General features: G+C 44.5%; 1 protein-coding gene across 1 annotated transcript in view; it reads right to left on the minus strand.

The window, feature by feature from the left end:
• Nucleotides 1-16,232, minus strand: part of LOC126986214 (glutamate receptor ionotropic, NMDA 2B-like) — a 118,365-nt gene that overhangs the window by 39,682 nt on the left and 62,451 nt on the right. The window contains exons 13-16 of the mRNA XM_050842184.1: nt 12,269-12,381; nt 9,386-9,524; nt 6,933-7,099; nt 1,551-1,732 (exon numbers count right to left, since the gene is read on the minus strand). Of these exons, the coding sequence (XP_050698141.1) occupies nt 1,551-1,732; nt 6,933-7,099; nt 9,386-9,524; nt 12,269-12,381 (601 nt within the window). The remainder of the gene's footprint in view (nt 1-1,550; nt 1,733-6,932; nt 7,100-9,385; nt 9,525-12,268; nt 12,382-16,232) is intronic.

Genomic DNA, 16,232 nt, shown 5'->3' on the forward strand with positions numbered 1-16,232 from the left:
CCACTCCCAGTTAGCGAGAAATTAATAGAGGTGAGGTTCCAGCAATTAGATTTCCTTCCAAGACCGAGGCCGAGGAAAAAGGTAAACATTGTCTCCTTTTTTTACGGGATAACTAATTGATGTTTTGGTTTTTGCAAGGAAGAGAAAAAGAAGAAGGAAGAAGAAGAAGAAGAAGAAGAAGAAGAAGAAGAAGATGAGCGAGAGCAAGAGCGAGAGAGAGAGAGAGAGAGAGAGAGAGAGAGAGAGAGAGAGAGAGAGAGAGAGAGAGAGAGAGTCACTTCGCCTAGACACGCTTATCTAATTAAAAAGTAGAGATTGTTTACTGCTCTTGTTTGCCTTCCTTGTTTAGAGAGGAGGAGGAGGAGGAGGAGAAGGAGGAGGAGGAGGAGGAGAAGGAGGAGGAGGAGGAGGAGGAGGAGGAGGAGAAAGGAGAAGACGTAAGAGTTAAGGAGATGAAAAAAATTGAGTAAAAATAGAAAAGAGGAAAGAAAGTAAGCAAGTCTCTCTCTCTCTCTCTCTCTCTCTCTCTCTCTCTCTCGTTCCCTATGGTAGCTTTCCCTTAACACAGTATCATTTGTCTCTCTCTCTCTCTCTCTCTCCCTCCCTCTCTCCCTCCCTCTCTCTCTCTCTCTCTCTCTCTCTCTCTCTCTCTCTCTCCTTACACTTATTCACATTTCCTTACACCATTTTCCTTCGCAACATTCTCGTAATTAATTTTTCTCCCCTCTCTCCCACTTCCATTCTCCCCTTACTTACTCTCCCTCCTTCTCTCCTATAGTTTCCTCTCCCCTTACTTCTCTTCCTCCCCTTTATCCACCCCTAAACCCTCCACTTTCCCTTTTGCTCTCCATCGAATCACATTTTAAAACATTTCTCCCTTCTTTCACACCCGAACTCAAATCACTTTCCTACCCCGGCACTCCTTCTCACCCACTCAGCTACCGTCTCTTCCTTCTCCTCATACCTCTCTCCTTTCCCTTTCTCCCCCTTCCTCCCCTTTATCCACCCCTAAACCCTCCACTTTCCCTTTGCTCTCCACCGAATCACACTTTTTAAACATTTCTCCCTTCTTTCACACCCGAACTTAAATCACTTTCCTACCCCGGCACTCCTTCTCACCCACTCAGCTACCGTCTCTTCCTTCTCCTCATACCTCTCTCCTTTCCCTTTCTCCCCCTTCCTCCCCTTTATCCACCCCTAAACCCTCCACTTTCCCTTTGTTCTCCACCGAATCACACTTTTAAAACATTTCTCCCTTCTTTCACACCCGAACTCAAATCACTTTCCTACCCCGGCACTCCTCACCCACTCAGCCACCGTCTCTTCCTTCTCCTCATACCTCTCTCCTTTCCCCTTCTCCCCCTTCCTCCCCTTTATCCACCCCTAAACCCTCCACTTTCCCTTTGCTCTCCACCGAATCACACTTTTTAAACATTTCTCCCTTCTTTCACACCCGAACTTAAATCACTTTCCTACCCCGGCACTCCTTCTCACACATTCAACCACCGTCTCTTCCTTCCCCTTCTCCCCTTTCCCCCCCTCTCACTTACCGTTATCCTTGTAGGTCATGAGCTTGTTGTTGAAGAGCGGGAGGTACTTGGAGCCCCGCGGGAAGGCCAGGCCGTACCCGCTCATGGAATACCAGGAGCCCACCGTTAGGATTTGGCAGTCATCGTCTTGACCCACCAGGTAATCCAGCACCGTGGCGTCGTAGATAAAGGCATCGAGCTCGCTGAAGAAGGGAAGCAGATGGGGGTGGTAAGACTGTGATAGCGGTGGTACGGGAGAGGATGAATAGAGATGAGGGGAGGTACGGTAAAGTGAAGATGAGGGGATATGAGGGGAAGTAAGGTTAAGGATGAGGGGGAAAGGGAAAAGAGAAAAAGAGAAAAAGAGAAGATTAAAATATGATAATGAAGAAGACAAGGAAGAAGAAGAAAATTATAATAGAAAGAAGAAGAAATAAGGAGAAGAAGGGAAGTGCGGAGAGGGGATGATGACGGGAAGAAGGGGAGATAATGTTAGAGAGGGGAGAAATGAAGGGGAAGATGAAGGGGAAAAGAGGGAAGATGAGGAAGGAAAAAAATATGGAAGGAAAATGAAGAAAGCGAGAAGGAAAAAGAAGGAAAAGGAGAGGGAAAGGGAAGAAGGGGAAACAGATTGAGTGCAAGGGACACACACACACACACACACACACACACACACACATAAACACAACTCCCCCCCACCCCACCCACACACACAACCTACCGCCCACACCCACACACCCACACACATACACACACACACCCACACCCACCCACACACACACACACACACACACACAAAACCAGACAGCCAGACAGATTAAAAAAAAAAATAATAACAGGCGGTGACCTCGAAAATGACACTTATTGAAAATTTTACCCCAGACAGACAGACACCCCCCCAAAAAATATATGAATAAAAAAACATTCATAAAAAATATATATTGTAAACCAGTTACTTATTAATTTTGGTTCCCGCCGCGTCACAAAAAAAAAGAAAAAAAGAAAAAAAAGAAAATGTGTATTGAATTTAATGAACACCGAACGAGAAATATTGATGATAATGATGATGATGAAAGAAGAAGAAGAAGAAGAAGAAGAAGAAGAAGAAGAAGAAGAAGAAGAGGAGCAGGAAGAAGAAGAACAAGAAGAGCAAGAAGATGAAGAAGATGAAAAAGAAACAAGAAGAAGAAAAAGAAGAAGAAGAAGAAGAAGAAATAGAAGAAGATGACGAAAAAAAAGAACAAGAAAAAGAAGAGGAAGAAGAAGAAAAAGACGAAATAATAATAATAAGTAGAAGAAAAAAAAGAAAAGGAAGAAAATAAGAAAAAGAAGACAAAAATAAGATGGTGATAAAGAAGACAAAGACAAAGAAGAAGAAAATAAATGATAATAGAAAGAAAATACGAAAAAAAACAAAGACGAAAATACTAACAAAAAACAAGAAAAAAGCAGATAAACAAAACACATAAACAAACAAACAAGCAAACATAACAAACAGAATTAACAGATAAAAAATAAGATAAATAGATAGATAGATAGATAGATAAAAAACAAAATAAATAGATAAATAAATAAGTCTACCCAAGCTCCCCCTTAACCTTGCACGTCATAAAGAAAACGGGGACGAAAAAATTCTGCCAAAAAAAAAAAAAAGATGAGCTAAACGACCACTTGACATGAGGAGGAGGAGGAGGAGGAGGAGGAGGAGGAAGAGGATGAAGGGAGGAAACGATGATGGAGGTGAAGAGGAGGAAAGATGAGGAGGAAGTGGCGAAGGAAGGAAGGAAGGAGAGATAAGGGAGGAGAAAAAGGGAGAGAGAGAGAGAGGAGGGAAGAGGAGAAGGGAGAGAAAGAGAAGGGAAGATTAGAAAGGAAGAGAGGGAGAAAGAAGGGAAGAAGAGGAGGAAGAGGGAGAGAAGAGGAAAGATGAGGAGAAAGAGAGGGAGAAAGGAAGGACGAAGAGGAGGAAGAAGAGGAGAAGAGGAAAGAAGAGGAGAAAGAGAGGGAGGAAGAAGGGAAGAGGAGGAGGAAGAGGGGCAAAAAAGAGGAAGGAGGAAAAGAAAGAGAAGAGTAAAAGAAGAAAAGGAAAATGGGAAGAGAGAGAGAGAGAGAGAGAGAGAGAGAGAGAGAGAGAGAGAGAGAGAGAGAGAGAGAGAGAGAGAGAGAGAGAGAGAGAGAGAGAGAGAGAGAGAAGAGGAAGATAAAGAAGGAATGGAGAGAGGGAAAGAAGGAAAAATAAAGAGAGAAGAGGAGGAAAGAGAAGAAAAGAAGAGAGGAAATATGAGAAAAGAAGGAAAGGAAGGAAGATGAAAACGGGAGAAAGGGAAAGAAAGGAGAGAAGAATGAAAGAAAGAGGGAGAAAGGAAGAAAAGGAGGAGAGAAGGGAGAGAAAAAGAGAGGGAAGAGGAGGAAGGAAGGAAGAAAGGGAGGGAAAGAAAATGAGATCAGAAGAAAAGGAGAAAAGGAAGGAAAGGAAAAGAAAGAAATGAAAGAAAGAAAGAAGGAAGAGAGGGAAAAAGGAAGGAATAGGAAAAAGAAAAAAAAGAAATAAGGAAAAGAAAGATAAAGATTGGAATAAGAGAAAAAATGAAGAAAGGAAGGAAAGAGAAATAAATAAAAGGTTAAATTTATGTGGATATCAAGAACACACACACACACACACACACACACACACACACACACACACACACACACACACACACACACAAAATTCAATATACATTTTCCTCTCCAATTCTTTTTCTCCAAGCTGGTCACAAAAGCCATCTCTCTCTCTCTCTCTCTCTCTCTCTCTGACTATACTTCTCTTTTCTTCCTTCTCTTCCTCTTTTATTTTCTTCCTCCTCCTCCGCCTCCTCCTCCTCCTCCTCCTCCTCCTCCTCCTCCTTTTGATCTTTTCATCAACATTCCTTTTTTTTTTCCTGAATACTAATTAGCTAATAAATCACCCATAGAGAGGAGGAGGAGGAGGAGGAGGAGGAGGAGGAGGAGGAGGCATTAAAAAAAGTCTACGGCGAGAAAGATCTATTTTGATAACGTGTAAAAAAAAGGAAAAAAAACAAACAAAAAAAATGAAAACAAGGACTGGAAGAAAATGGGAAGAATAAGAAAATAAATAATGATAAAAGTGGAAATAAGAGGAAAATATGATGAAAAGTCTCTCTCTCTCTCTCTCTCTCTCTCTCTCTCTCTCTCTCTCTCTCTCTTACCAATCTACCTTCCCTTCCTTCCTTCTTTCTTTCCCTCCTTCCTTCCTTCCTTTCTTCCTTCTTCCTTCCTTCCTTCCTTCCGTCCTACCCTCTCTCCTTCCTTCCTTCCTCCCTTCCTTCCTCCCTTCCTTCCTTCCTTCCTTCCCTCCTCCCTTCCTTCCTTCCCTCCTTCCTCCATTCCAGTTTTCCTTCCCTTCCTTCCTTCCTTCCTTCATTCATTCATTCCCTCCTTCTTCCATTCCAGTTTTCCTTCCCTTCCTTCCCTCGGGGTTACAAGACAAGTCAGGTGGAAGAAGAGGAGGAGGAGGAGGAGGGGGAGGAGGAGGAGGAGGAGGAGGAGGAGGAGGAGGTAAAAATGGAGGATTTTCTAATGTGCGTGTGTGTGTGTATGAAGATCCTCCCTCCTCCTCCTCCTTCTTCTCCTCCTCCTCCTCCTCCTCCTCCTCCTCCTCCTCCTCTTACGTGCGTACCTTAATTAGATCAGGTGAGAAGAGAGTAATTAAGCCCAAAATTTACCTCGCTTCACTTTCACTTTTATTATTATTATTATTATTATTATTATTATTATTATTATTATTATTATTATTATTATTATTGTTATTATTGTTACTATTATTATTATTATTATTATTATTGTTATTATTATTATTATTATTATTATTATTATTATTATTATTATTATTATTATTGTTGTTGTTGTTGTTGTTGTTGTTGTTGTTGTTGTTGTTGTTCTTCTTCTTCTTCTTCCCGTTCCCGGACCCCAATTATTTCTCTCTTATCCTCCCCTTTATCTTTCTCCTCCTCCCCTTCCCACTCCCCATCCTCCTTCTCCCCCCCCCCCCTTCCCATACACTTACTTCTCAATAAAATAATAAAAAGACACATAAAAACACAGAAATATGCAAAAACAAAAAACAAAAAAAAAACAGACATAAAACACACAGAACTATGCAAAAAACAAACAAAACAAACAAACAAAAACACAGAAATATGCAAAAAAACAACAAAAAAACAGACATAAAACACACAGAACTAAGCAAAAAACAAACAAAACAAACAAACAAAAACACAGAAATATGCAAAAAAACAAAAAAACAAAAAATAAAAAATCAGATATATGCAAAAATAAATAAATAAACAAAAACACTCAACTTCCCCAATCCTCTCAGCGTCTTCTCCCTTAAGTTACCCTCCCTGTTCCCCGTTTTATCAGATTCACATAATTTGTACAGACCCACCGACCTCTTGCAGTCTCCTTATTTTCTCATGTTCTTCTTCCCCTCCTTTTCTTCCCCTTCCCTTCCCCACCTCCCCTCCCCGCACATGTCCTTACTTATTCTTGAGGGTAACCGCCCCCCCCACACTCACACACACACACACACACACACACACACACACACACACACACACACACACATTGACACACGCAAAAAAAATCTATATTTCTTCTCTTCTTCCCATTCTTTTTCCTTCCCTTTCCTCCCTCTCCCCTACACACATTGAAACACGCAAAAAACTTATATATATCTGCTTTTCCTCCCCAGTTCCCCTTCCTTCCCCTTCCTCCCCCTCCCCCATCCCCCCCCTCACACACACACACTGAAACACGCAAAAAACTTATATATATCTGCTTTTCCTCCCCAGTTCCCCTTCCTTCCCCCTCCTCCTCCCTCTCCCCCATTAACCCCCCCCCCACACTCACACACATTGAAACGCAAAAAAAATCTAAATTTCTTCTCTGCTTCCTATTCTTTTTCCTTCCCCTTCCTCCCTCTCCATATCCCCCCCCCCAGCTTCAATTTCTTCCCCCCCCCCCTCCCATCCTCTCTCACTCAGTTCTTCTTGATGGAACACAGAAACACACACACACAAAACTCTCCACTATACTTTTTCTTCTTAACTCTCCATTCACTCCTTCTCTCCTCCCACCCATCCAATCCCCCAGCTTCAATTTCTTCCCCCCTCCCCCCCTGCAATCCTCTCCTCCAATTCACTTCTTCTTGATGGAACACACAAACACACACACACAAAACTCTCCACAATACTTTTTCTTCCTCCTCCATCTCACTCCTCCTCCTCCTTCTCCCCACTCACTTCTTCTTGATGGAACACACAAACACACACACACAAAACTCTCCACAATACTTTTTCTTCCTCCTCCATCTCACTCCTCCTCCTCCTTCTCCCCACTCACTTCTTCTTGATGGAGCGCACGCCCTCCTGCACGGCCGGCCTGTTGTACCCGTGCCTCACCATATAGTTGTACATATGACGTTGGTGTCGGCGGAGGACCATCGCTGAGTTCGTCTCCTCCACCGTGCCGAACTTGTAAGCCGGGGAGACCGAGCTGGGGTACTGTAGCTGCGGGGGGGGGAAGGGAGGGGGTGATAGGGGAAGTAGGGGAGGAAGGGGGTGTAGGAAGAGGAGGGGGAGGGTAAGAGATAAAAGACGGTGATTAGGTATATTGGAATAACTTCTCTCTCTCTCTCTCTCTCTCTCGTAGTCAATATGTCCTTGCGACAAGGCATTGTCCCTTCAGATTGGAAAAAGGCTAACGTGACACCGATTTTTAAGAAAGGAGACAAAAAAGTACCAGGTAATTACAGGCCCATTAGTCTAACTTCGGTTGTAGGTGAGCTACTTGAGGGCATAATTAGAGACATATTTGTGTGTGACCTTGAAAGCCACTCATTAATTGGGGACTCACAACATGGCTTCCGAAATATAAGATCCTGCCTATCAAATCTATTAACCTTTATAACGACCTCTTCACTGTTTATGACGTAACCAAATCACTGGACGTAGTCTATCTTGATTTCCAGAGAGCGTTTGATAAAGTCCCGCATCATAAATTACTTTACAAATTAAAACAAATAGGTATTGACGGTCAGGTAAACCAATGGATCGCGAATTGGTTGAGCAACAGACAACAAAGAGTAGTGATTGACGGATTTAACTCAGAGTGGCGGCCTGTCACTAGTGGCGTCCTCAGGGCTCGGTTCTGGCCCAGTGTTTTCATTATTTACATCAACGACGTGGATGTTGGACTCAATAACCGCATTAGTAAATTTGCAGACGACACAAAGATTGGTAACTCGGTTCTCACTGACGAAGACAGGCAAGCCTCCAAGAGGATCTGCACAAAATTTCAGCTTGGTCGGATAGATGGGAGATGCCTTTAACGTAGACAAGTGCCAGGTCCTTCAAGTTGGAACGAGGAATAAAAGTTTGATTACGAAATGCGCGGCGTTAAACTCAAAAGCGTTCAATGCGTCAAGGACTTGGGGTCAAAATCGCGTCAAACCTCAAATTCTCACAGCAATGCATCGATGCAGCAAATAAAGGAACAGAATGTTGGGCTTCATTAAAAGAAACTTTTATTTAAGAATAAAGATGTAATACTGCCTCTACAACAGTTTAGTCAGACCCCACTTGGAATATGCGGTACAGTTTTGGTCTCCCCACCATGCAAAGGATATTGCTAAATTAGAAGGTGTTCAGCGTCGGGCAACGAAAATTATCCTTCCTTGCGCAACAAATCCTACGAAGAAAGGCTTTCACCCTTAACATGTTCTCTTGAGAAACGTCGCCTGAGGAAAACTGATCGAATGTTTTAAAATACTTAATGGTTTCACGAATGTAGACAGATCAACATTGTTTATGATCGATGACACTTTGCGCACGAGGAACAATGGCGTAAAACTCAGATGTAGACAAGTAAATTCAGACTGCACCAAATTTTTCTTCACCAACGTTGTAGTGCGAGAATGGAATAAGCTCCCATCATCAGTGGTCCAGTGTAACACGATTGACTCCTTCAAAAATAAGCTCGACCGTCACTTCCTTCAACTTAATATCAACTAGAGTAGAAATGCAACGTTTTGGAGTCTTCTGATTAATGTAAAATCACTTAGGTTTAAGGACAGACCACCAAGTCTGGACCATGGGGTCTGTGTGGTCTGATTTTCTATGTAAAAAATCTCTCTCTCTCTCTCTCTACTTAATCCCCACCCCTCCCCACACTTAATCCCTTCCTCCCTTCACCTGACCCTTCTATCTCTCTCTCCCTTTAAATCCCTCCCTACTTAATCCCCACCCCTCCCCAACTCATTCCCGCCCCTCCCCAGCCATTCCCAACTTCCCCTTCACCTAATCCTACATATCTGTTTCACTTTAAGTCCCTCCCCACCTAATCCCCAGGCACCCCACCCCTCCCCATCCCTCCCCACCCTTCCCCACAACACTTCACTCCTCTCTAACCCTTCCCATTCTTTCCCACCCCCTCCCCATCTCTCCCGACCCCTCCTCACCCCTCCACATCCCTCCCCACCCCTCCCAATTCCTCCCCATCCCTCATCACCCCTCCCCACACCTCTTCACTCCTCTCTAATCCTCCCCATCCCTTTCCCACCCCCTCCCATTTCTCCAGACCTCTCCCAATCCTCCCCATCCTCTCCTCTTTCTAACCCCTCCCCATCCCTACCCTTTCTTCCCCACCCCTCCCCATCCTTACCCTCTCTTCCCCATCTCTCCCCATCGTTACCCAATCCTCCCCATCCTTATCCTCTCTTCCCTACCCCTCCACATCCTTCCCCACCCCTGCCCATCCTTACCACCTCTTCCCCATCCCTCCCCACCTTTCCCCACCCCTCCCATGCTTAACCCGGGGTCGTTGTGTCCGGAGAAGTCGTGGAACTCCTCCCTCGTAATCATGAAGGCGGCCAGGTTAGCGGTGTAGATGGCCAAAAACACCACGGCGAACATGGCCCACATATTAGCCATGAACCTAAGGGGGGGGGGAAGGAAAGGAGAGAAGGTTGAGGGGAAGAGAAGAAGGAGTGTAAGGAAGGGAAAGAAGAAATGGGGGGAGAGGAGAGAGAGGGGGAGGGAAAGGAGAGAAGGTGAGGGGAAGAGAAGAAGGGATGGAAGGAAGGGAAAGAAGAAATGGGGGGAAGAAAAGAGAGAGGAGGAAGGGCAAGAGAAGGGAGAGAAGGAGAGGGTGATAAGGAAGAGAGAAGGGGAAATAGGAGGAAAGGGGAAGGGTGGACAGTGGGAGAGAAGAGGAGGAGAGGGAGAGGACGGGAGAGAGAGAGGAAAGGGAGTTGAGAGGAGGGGAAGAGAAGGGAAGAGGAAAAATGAGTGTGTGCAGAAAGAAGTGAAGGGATGAGAGAGAGAGAGAGAGAGAGAGAGAGAGAGAGAGAGAGAGAGAGAGAGAGAGAGAGAGAGAGAGAGAGAGAGAGAGAGAGAGAGAGAGAGAGAGAGAGAGAGAGAGAGAGAGAGAGAGAGAGAGAGAGAGGAGGAATGAAAAATGGAGAGATAGATAGAGATAGAGAGAGATAGAGAGAGAGAGAGAGAGAGAGAGAGAGAGAGAGAGAGAGAGAGAGAGAGAGAGAGAGAGAGAGAGAGAGAGAGAGAGAGAGAGAGAGAATTATCTATTAGTTTATTTTTATGCACACACACACACACACACACACACACACACACACACACATACATACACACACACACATACATACATACATACATACATACATACACAAATTTACATACACACAATGAAACAGAGACACAAAATTAAAGTCATGAGAGAGAGAGAGAGAGAGAGAGAGAGAGAGAGAGAGAGAGAGAGAGAGAGAGAGAGAGAGAGAGAGAGAGAGAGAGAGAGAGAGAGAGAGAGAGAGAGAGAGAGAGAGAGAGAGAGAGAGAGAGAGAGAGAGAGAGAGAGAGAGAGAGAGAGAGAGAGAGAGAGAGAGATAGGTTCCTCCCTTTTTCCTCCACGTCTCTCATCACGGTGGAATTAGTGGAGGAGGTGGAGGAGGAGGAGGGAGAGAGGAGAGAAGGGGAGAGAAGAAAAGTCAGAGAAAGATAGATGTAATAAATAAGAGGAAGAGGAAGAGGAGGAAGAAGAGGAGGAGGAAGGAAGAGAGGAGAAGAGAGGAGAGAAGAAAAATGAGAAAAAAAAGGTTAAAAAGAGGAGATATGGAGAGATAGAGAAAGAGAAAGAAGGGCAGAAAGGGAAGGAGAAAGGAAAGAAAGGAATGGAAGAGAAAGAAAGGGAAAGGAAGAGAAGGAAAGGGAGGGGAAGGTAGGGAAGGGAAGGGAAGGGAAGGGAAGGGAAGCGAAGGGAAAGTTACAATGGGAAAGAAATAGGAAGGGAAGAAAAAGAAAGGGAGGGGAAGGGATGGGAAGGGAAGGGAAGGAAAAGGAAGGAAAGAAAGGGAAAGGCAGAGAAGGGGAAAAATAAGGATATAAAACGAAAGGAAAGGAGGGGAAGGGAAAGAAATAGAGGAGAAGGGATGGGAAGGGAAGGGAAAGAAATGGAAGGGAAAGGAAGGGAGGGGAAAAGAAAGAGAGGGGAAGGGAAAAGAAGGGAAGGGAAGGGAAAGGAAGGGAAGGGAAGGGAAGGGAAGGGATGGGAAGGGAAGAGAAAGAAATGGAAGGGAAGGGAAGGGAAAGCAATGGAAGGGAAAGGAAGGGAAGGGATGGGAAGGGAAGAGAAAGAAAGGGGAAGGGAAAAGAAGGGAAGGGAAGGGAAGGGATTAGGAGAAGATGCATCATATCACTTAAATTTACTCCGAGTTAAGAAGGGAAGGAGGAGGAGGAGGAGGAGGAGGGAGAAAGATTACATTTGGGAGGTTTTACACTGAAATATGAGGGAAGATAAAGAGGAAAAATGAGAGGAAAAAGGGATAAAAAATAAAATGAAGGAAGAAAAAAGAAAAAAGGGAAAAAATGAGAAAAAGATAAAAAATAAAATGAATGAAAAAAAAGAGAAAAAAAGATAAAAGATAAAATGAAGGAAGAAAAAAAAGAAAAAAAAGATAAACGATAAAATGAAGGAAGAAAAAAAGAGAAAAAAAGATAAACGATAAAATGAAGGAAGAAAAAGAGAAAAAAGGGAAAAAAATGAGAAAAAGATAAAAAATAAAATGAATGAAAAAAAAGAGAAAAAAAGATAAACGATAAAATGAAGGAAGAAAAAAAGGAGAAAAAAAGATAAACGATAAAATGAAGGAAGAAAAAAAGAAAAAGGGAAAAAAATGAGAAAAAAGATAAAAGATAAAATGAAGAAAGAAAAAAAAGAAAAAATGAATGAAGGAAAAAAGAAAAGCAGTCAGCACACACACACACACACACACACACACACACACACACACACACACACACACACACACACACACACGTACACATACCCTCCCCTTCCTTTCCCTTCCCTTCCCTCTTCTTCCCATCCCTTCCTCATCCCTTCCCTTCTCTTTTTCTTTCCCCCTTTTCTTCCTTTCTTTTCCTTCCCTTCCTTCTCCTTCTCCTTCCCTTCTTTCCCTTGCCTACTCTCCCTGTCCTCTCTCCCTTCTCCCCTTCTTACCTCCCTCCCCTTCATTCCCTCTCCCTCTCTTCTAACCCCTTCCAAACCCCTTTCCTCCCCCTTCTCCCTTCTTCCCTTTTCCTTTCTTTTCCTCATACCTTCCCTCCTTCTCCTCTCTCCCTTCTCCCCTTCCCTCCCTTCCCCCTTCCCTCCCCCCCCCTCACCTTGCAGTGAACCCCCTCGGGCAGTCCACGTGCACAGCAGCCTGGAACAGAACGGCCCACACCAGCCAGTAGGTCCGGAACAGCGAGAATTTGTGGTCGCGGGGGGGCGCCATCTGAGGGGAGAGAGGGGAGGTGAGGGGTGAAGGGGTGAAGAGGGGTGATGGGGTGAAGAAAGGAAAGGGGTGAGACTGGGAGAATGAAAACGTTGGAGGGAGAAAAAAAGAAGTGAGGGGAAGATAGGGAGTGAGGGGATTGGAAAGGGGAGAAAGGGGAGATGAGGGGAGTGAAGGGGTGCTGGGGTGATGGGGTGAAGAAAGGAAAGGGGTGAGACGGGGAGAATGAATACGTTGGAGGGAGAAAAAAAAGAAGTGAGGGGAAGATGGGGAGTGAGGGGAAGGGGAGGGGAGAAAGGGGCGATGAGGGAGTAAGGGGTGATGGGGTGAAGAAAGGAAAGGAGGACGGGGAGAATGAAAACGTTGGAGGGAGAAAAAAATAAGTGAGGGGTAGATGGGGAGTGAGGGGATTGGGAGGGGGGAGAAAGGGGAGGTGAGGGGTGAAGGGGTGAAGAGGGGTGATGGGGTGAAGAGTGGAAGGGGTGAGACGGGGAGAATTAAAACGTTGGAGGAAGAAAAAATAAGTGAGGGGTAGATGGGAGTGAGGGGAAGGGGAGGGGAGAAAGGGGAGATGAGGGGAGTGAATGGGTGCTGGGGTGATGGGGTGAAGAAAGGAAGGGGGGGAAACAGGGAGAATTAAAACGTTGGAGGAAATAAAACAGGTGAGGGGAAGATGGGGAGTGAGGGGAGGGGAAGGAGTGAAGAGTGAGGGGAGGAAGGGGTGATGGGGTGATGGGGTGAAGAAAGGAAAGGGGTGAGACGGGGAGAATTAAAACGTTGGAGGAAGAAAAAAATAAGTGAGGGGAAGATGGGGAGGAGGGAAGTGGAGGAGAAAGGGGAGATGAGGGGTGAAGGGGTGGGGTGATGGGGGTGAAGAAAGGAAGAGGGAGACAGGGAGAATGAAAACATTGAAGGAAGAAAAAAAGAAGTGAGGGGAAGATGGGGAGTGAGGGGATTGGAGGGGGGAGAAAGGGGAGATGAGGGGAGTGAAGGGGTGCTGGGGTGATGGGGTGAAGAAAGGAAGGGGGAGACGGGGAGAATGAAATCGTTGAAGGAAGAAAAAAAGAAGTGAGGGGAAGATGGGGAGTGAGGGGATTGGAAGGGGGAGAAAGGGGAGATGAGGGGAGTGAAGGGGTGCTGGGGTGAAGAAAGGAAGGGGGAGACTGGGAGAATGAAAACGTTGGAGGAAGAAAAAAAGAAGTGAGGGGAAGATGGGGAGGTGAGAAAGGGGAGATGAGAGGAGTGAAGGGGTAGGGGAGAATAGTAAAGAGAAAAGATGGGGAGATGAGGGGAAAAGGTGACAGGGGTGAGAGGTAAGTTGGGAGGGGAGAGAAGGGAAGTTAAATGGAGAGAAAACAGCGTGAGGGGAAAGGGAGAGGGAAGTGAGAGGGGAGAGAGAAGAGAAAAGGTGATGGGGAGAGATGGGGAAGAGAGGGGAGATGAGGGTGATGGGGTGAATGGGGAGTGAAGAAGGGAAGGGGAATGAGGAGGGGAGGGAATAAGAATAAGTAGTAGGGGAGAAAGAGTAATAACATATGAGAGGAAAGAGAGGAGGAAAGAGAAGAAGAGGAGGAGGAGGAGGAGGAGGAGAAAGAGGAGAGAGAATATATGAGAAAAGAAATGGAAGAGAAAATCCGGAAAACAGAAAAAGAAAGAAAAAAAGCGAAAGTGGAGGAGGAGGAGGAGGAAGAGGAAGAGGAAGAGGAGGAGGAGGAAGAGGAAGAGGAGAAGGAGGAAGAGGAGAGAGGATGAGCTTTTTGAGAGGGAAATAGTGGATGTGTCTTGACAAGTTTTGCACGAAGAGGAGGAGGAGGAGGAGGAGGAGGAGGAGGAGGAGGAGGAGGAGGAGGAGGAGGGGTCAGAAATGGAGTGAGGGGCGGAGATACATTTTGAAAGGAGGAGGAGGAGGAAGAAAAGGAGGAGGAGGAGGAGGAGGAGGAAGAGGAAGAAGAGGACATGATGTAAGTCTTGTGAAGGGGAAGGAGAGGAAAATAAGGTGAATGAATGGGAGGAGGAGGAGGAGGAGGAGGAAGGAAGGAAGGTCTGAAGTGAAGAATGGCAGGAATTGGAAGAAGAAGAAGAAGAAGAAGAAGAAGAAAAAATAGATGAAAGATATTGCCAACTAAAAGAATGAAAAGATAAAAATAAGGAAGAAAGGTGGAAAAAAAAAGAGAAGGAGGAGGAGGAAGAGGAGGAGGAGGAGGAGGAGGAGGAGGAGGAGGAGGAGGAGGAGGAGGAGGAGGAGGAGGAGGAGATTTGGCAGAGTGAAAAAAATATAAAAGAGAAATTGGGGAAAAAAAAGAATATTTAGAGATAAGAGAGAGAGAGAGAGAGAGAGAGAGAGAGAGAGAGAGAGAGAGAGAGAGAGAGAGAGAGAGAGAGAGAGAGAGAGAGAGAGTGAGAGATACTATCAATGGAATATTCCTAGATGACCCACACACACACACTCTCTCTCTCTCTCTAGGGAAGAAGAGGGACCTGGCAGTGAGCCCGATGACAATGCATTGGGTCAGGGTGAGAGAGAGAGAGAGAGAGAGAGAGAGAGAGAGAGAGAGAGAGAGAGAGAGAGAGAGAGAGAGAGAGAGAGAGAGAGAGAGAGAGAGAGAGAGAGAGAAAATCACAGATTGAGCGTAGATTCACCTGGGACAAAAATGTTGAATCTGACTCAGACTTATATTCCTGACAGCTCTCTCTTCACCTAAAATCACTTAATATGTTTGAATTATTAAAAAAAACAAGAAAACAATTGATATTACTACTACTACTACTACCACTACTACTACTACTACTACTACTACTACTACTACTACTACAACTATAACAAACATCAAAGGCAAAAAGAAAGACCTAAAATGGGGGTGAAAATAAATGAAAAAAAAGAAGAAAAAAAAGAAAAAAAAAGTGTAAAAGTCTACGGTGATTGCTAGTCATGTTTCACTTACTACTACTACTACTACTACTACTACTACTACTACTACTACTACTACTACTACTACTACTACTACTACTACTACTACTACTACTACTACAATAACTACTACTACTACTACTACTACTACTACAACAACAACAACAACAACAACAACAACAACAACAACAACTACTACTACTACTACTACTACTACTACTACTACTACTACTACTACTACTTCTACTAATACTTAGAAATTCAATAAACAAGATGCAGGTACAGATAAACACAAATGAGAGAGAGAGAGAGAGAGAGAGAGAGAGAGAGAGAGAGAGAGAGAGAGAGAGAGAGAGAGAGAGAGAGAGAGAGAGAGAGAGAGAGAGAGAGAGAGAGAGAGAGAGAGAGAGAGAGAGAGAATCACTACATAAGGATTCACTTCCATAAATTTGCGACAACTCAAGATTTCTTCCTCCTCCTCTTCCTCCTCCTCCTCCTCCTCCTCCTCCTCCTCCTCCTCCTCTTAATCTTCCTCCTCCTTACGTCTCTTTCTTCCTTCCTACCTCTTCCTCCCTTTCCTTTCTTCTTTTCTCTGTGGTGTTCGTAAGAGAAAGAAAGGAAGATAGAGAGAAAGAAAGAAAGAAAGAAAGAAAGAAAGAAGGAAGGAAGGAAGGAAGGAAAAAAAGCAGAAAGAAGAAAAGAGAAAGAAAGAGAAGGAAAGCAAGAAAGAAAGACAGAAAGGAAAGAAAAAGAGAAAAAGGAAAAACGAAAAAAAAGAAAAAAGAAAGAAGAGAGAGAAAAAGAAAGACCACCACCACCACCACCACCACAAACAACAACAACAACAACAACAACAACAACGACAACAACAACAACAACAAGTCAACTACGAGATATTAAAAGAGAAAAAAAGAAGGAATTCAGATTTTTTTTTTCGAAGTGG

The sequence above is a fragment of the Eriocheir sinensis genome, chromosome 61 (genome assembly GCF_024679095.1).
Source record: "Eriocheir sinensis breed Jianghai 21 chromosome 61, ASM2467909v1, whole genome shotgun sequence".
NCBI classification, from domain to species: domain Eukaryota; kingdom Metazoa; phylum Arthropoda; class Malacostraca; order Decapoda; family Varunidae; genus Eriocheir; species Eriocheir sinensis.